The 3,833-nt window shown below is 46.2% G+C and overlaps 1 protein-coding gene across 1 annotated transcript in view; it reads right to left on the bottom strand.

Annotated features, from left to right (window-relative positions):
- Nucleotides 1-1,367: 1,367 nt before the first annotated feature.
- Nucleotides 1,368-3,833, bottom strand: part of LOC106817611 (WASH complex subunit FAM21-like) — a 28,084-nt gene continuing 25,618 nt past the window's right edge. Inside the window, exon 10 of the mRNA XM_014822290.1 lies at nucleotides 1,368-1,412. Coding sequence (XP_014677776.1) covers nucleotides 1,368-1,412 — 45 coding nt within the window. The remainder of the gene's footprint in view (nucleotides 1,413-3,833) is intronic.

Genomic DNA, 3,833 nt, shown 5'->3' on the forward strand with positions numbered 1-3,833 from the left:
CGGATGAACTGGGCACCGACCGGTCAGGGAGCATGGATTAAACATATACGCCGTGCCAATGTCCAGGCTAATATATGCACCGAGGATTATGGTCTGAAACCAACTTGTTTGGATGCTGCTGACGCTTGGGGGGCGAAACCTAGAACAAAAAGCTACTGACCGTTCTTTCTCAGGTTTGGCACGTGCAGCCCCGTCTTAGTGCTGGCATGCTGCGTCAGGTGTAACTGTGAAATCAGTGTTCGCCGAAGGGTTGCTCATGCAGAGGAAAAATGTGTCTGTACGCGAACTTTGCAATGTGGTTGGGGAAGGCGACAGCTGTAGCTAACATTACACCACCATGATTGGCGAGATCTAGCAGATGATTGAAGCAATGACAACTAGATTAAGCTGCCTGATTCATACATGTAAGCAATTGTCGTAACTTAAAAAAAAAATGATTTTCCCATCTCAACTTATAATTGAATTTTATATTGAATTTACATGCTTCTAGGCATTATTTTGCAGTTAAGTTGTTTTGGAGGATGGTAAGAGTGTCTGCAATCATAAATACGTTGTTATTATTGGAATCCTGCATATGGGCCAACTGAAAACAATTGGTTTAGACACCGAAAAAAATCTTCCCAATGTCGCCATTGGTCACAAACGTATCGGCATTTTAACGTAGAAAAAGCCTGAATATGGTGGCCATACTCATGGCATCTTTCTGCTAATCTTAGAGTATTTACGAGTGCGCCTCTACATTTTGTTCCGCAATTCCGAATCTTTTGGTCTCTTTCGCATTCGACGCCTTCTAAATAGAATACCGAATAAATGATTGTAACTGACATTTGAATGAGTAGATTGGTTAATTGCGAATTATTCTAAAAAAGAAGGATTCCGCTGACTGGCCGCATTTTAGAATTCCAATGAGGCCTACTAAAACTCGTTAACTCGAAAAACTGCACCCATTTTTTTTCTGTACTCAGTGAAGATCTAGATGTGTTTAGACATGAGGTGCAAGAAATCTCCCAAAAAAAATCGACAAATGCTGGAAACTATCTACATACACGCCCCATAGAGCATACCGGTTTTTTTCAGCGTCGATAAGCTAGGTTTTAGCGGTCGTTAAAAACTAGTTCTACGTCCAATAAACTAGGGTTTTACGGTCTGTAAAACCTAGGGTTTGACGCGCCGCTACAACACCTAGCGTCCTTCTACGCGCTCCTAAAACCAGGTCTTTTACCTTCGATAAACTGGGGTTTTCGGTCGTAACCAGCTAAGTTTTACGGTCCTAAAACCAGGTTTATTCAAATAAAACTAACAATATCAGCGACTCAACCTCGGCTCTCTCTTACGCCCCTCCTAAAACCCGCGTTTCCCTCGCCTCCCTACCGTCGCCATAAACCCTCAGGTTTTACGGCCTCCTCAACACCCTCACGTTACCCCTCGCACCGTACCAAACCAGGTTTTTTCGAAATATTGGCTCAAACGCTTTCGCATACGCGTCACTGGGCCCATACGATTTACCTGCAATACACGATACAAATTATCCGTCACTTTTCGGTTTGGAAGTCTTTAAATAAGCTTTTTTTGATTAACTTGTCTTCTAATATGGCCTTACGCCCAAGCTATATAGATAGGCCTTTCTGTAGCTATAATTATGACATCTATGTATTGTACAGATACGTATCACTGGCAAATATAAAATATTCTCTCCCTCGCCTATTCTTATTTACCTCTCTCGCTTTTGCCATCTAGTTGAATACAAATTCACTCCCCACAATCCTCCGCCTCGAAAACAAAAACCACAGTCCACAGATTCCACACATGGCGGTGCACGCAACACCCACCCCCGCGCCCCACCCCCCCCCGCCCACCCACGCCCCCCCCGCACCCACCAGTGCACCCTCCCCCGGCCCCACGCCCCGCCCCCCCCACAGCCCGCCACCCCCGCACACCCCACGCTGCACCACCACTCACCCACGCCACCCCCACGCATCACACCCACACACACGTGACCCTCACCCCGCTCCCTCCACCCGCACCGCACCCCCACCAACCGCGCCCACCCAAGACACCACACACAATGACAAACCAAACACGCGCCATGCGCGCCACCCCCCCCCCCCGCCCCCGCACCCACGCAACACGCACCCACACGCCACCACACGCTGACCGCACACCCACGCACGACGACACACAATGACACACTCACCCCCCACCGGCCCGCCAGCACAGCACAACACACAGTGCAAACACCTCAGCACGCACACGCACCACACAGTGACACAGCTTACACGCACAGCGCACAAGCACTCTTCACAAACAGGACACACAAACATGCACGCGCGGCACACGCACGCAACGCACCGCGACGGCCAATGCCGGCTCGCGCCGCACACACAGTGAGCACACTCACACGCACACACGCACGCACGCACGCGCGCACGCACACGCACACGCACTCGCACACACAGTGACACACTCACACGCACACACGCACGCACGCACGCGCGCACGCACACGCACACGCACTCGCACACACAGTGACACACTCACACGCACACACGCACGCACGCACGCGCGCACGCACACGCACACGCACTCGCACACACAGTGACACACTCACACGCACGCACGCACGCGCGCACGCACACACACGCAGTTATAAAATAGTAGTTACCTGTCACGAAATGATGAGAACAAATAGTGGAGAATTTTGACGGACTCCAGTGCGTACCGTTTACATTTACTCATTTACATTTAAGTGGCAGTCAGCCACTTATGACTTATTACGCCTCTCTGGACTCTTATGTCATTTTGGCAGCTCAAACAAATATCTTTTCTTATCTGTGCAATATATATGATTGTGACAACCTACTACTCCATAAGTTTTCGGCATATATACAAGGAAATTAATATGCTTTAGGTTTTCAAATCGGGTATTGCGTGTGTAAGCTCACGGAGACAGGCTGTTGTTTTCACCGGCACAGCTGGTTGCTAGGTTAAGAAAGTCCCGGATGTGGCAAAGTTCCCGTATTTCCGCCCTAACCTATTGCTATCTAGCTGCGCTGGAGCTCTAGCATAACAAAATAATGCATATATATCCATGTGCGCGCATGCACTGTTTCGGAACCGAAGCGAAACTGCCAGCGTTCGAAAGTTCGTGTGCGAAAGTATGCGACGTGCAGTCACATATTTTGGAACAGTCCATTTCCATAAGGGAGTAATTTTTGCACATCAAAAAAATTCTCTTTTTTATCAATTCAAATCACCAAGAATGAATTTTGAGGAAAATTTTTATTTTTTTTATTTTTTGCCTTGTGAAAGAGCGATTTAAAGGTAATTATAGGCTTAAACAATTTAATGATATTAGCTTACGCGTGATACATCACCCCACCATCATCCCCCTTCATCACCCCCCATAATAATACATTTTTTCTTTGTTAAAGAATAAATAAGTTTTTCTTTTATAAGAAACCAACTTAACACACTGGTTTCCCCATATCGGTTGGTTTAGTATATCTATATTATGTTTTGGTTCAAATTTTTCACTAAACTTTGTCCACGCTTGGGTAATATTTGCCCAGAAAGGATTTTCTATTTTTGAAACAAGGGTGTTATTTACCGGGCCCATGCTAACCACTATATTCATGTCGTATTGATTAGAAAACAAATTCCAGGCATTTTGTTTAGTGCAAAATCTTCGAATCCAAGACAACTTTAGGCTTATCACATAATTTTTTATGTCTACCATTTTTAAGCCTCCATATTCATAGTCTTTTGACAGTTGAGACTTACTTATTTTGGGGGGTTAATTTGTTGTTCCAAATAAACGCTGAGAACATTTTATC

The sequence above is a fragment of the Priapulus caudatus genome, unplaced genomic scaffold (assembly GCF_000485595.1).
Source record: "Priapulus caudatus unplaced genomic scaffold, Priapulus_caudatus-5.0.1 Scaffold1793, whole genome shotgun sequence".
In the NCBI taxonomy this organism is placed as follows: Eukaryota; Metazoa; Priapulida; class Priapulimorpha; order Priapulimorphida; family Priapulidae; genus Priapulus; species Priapulus caudatus.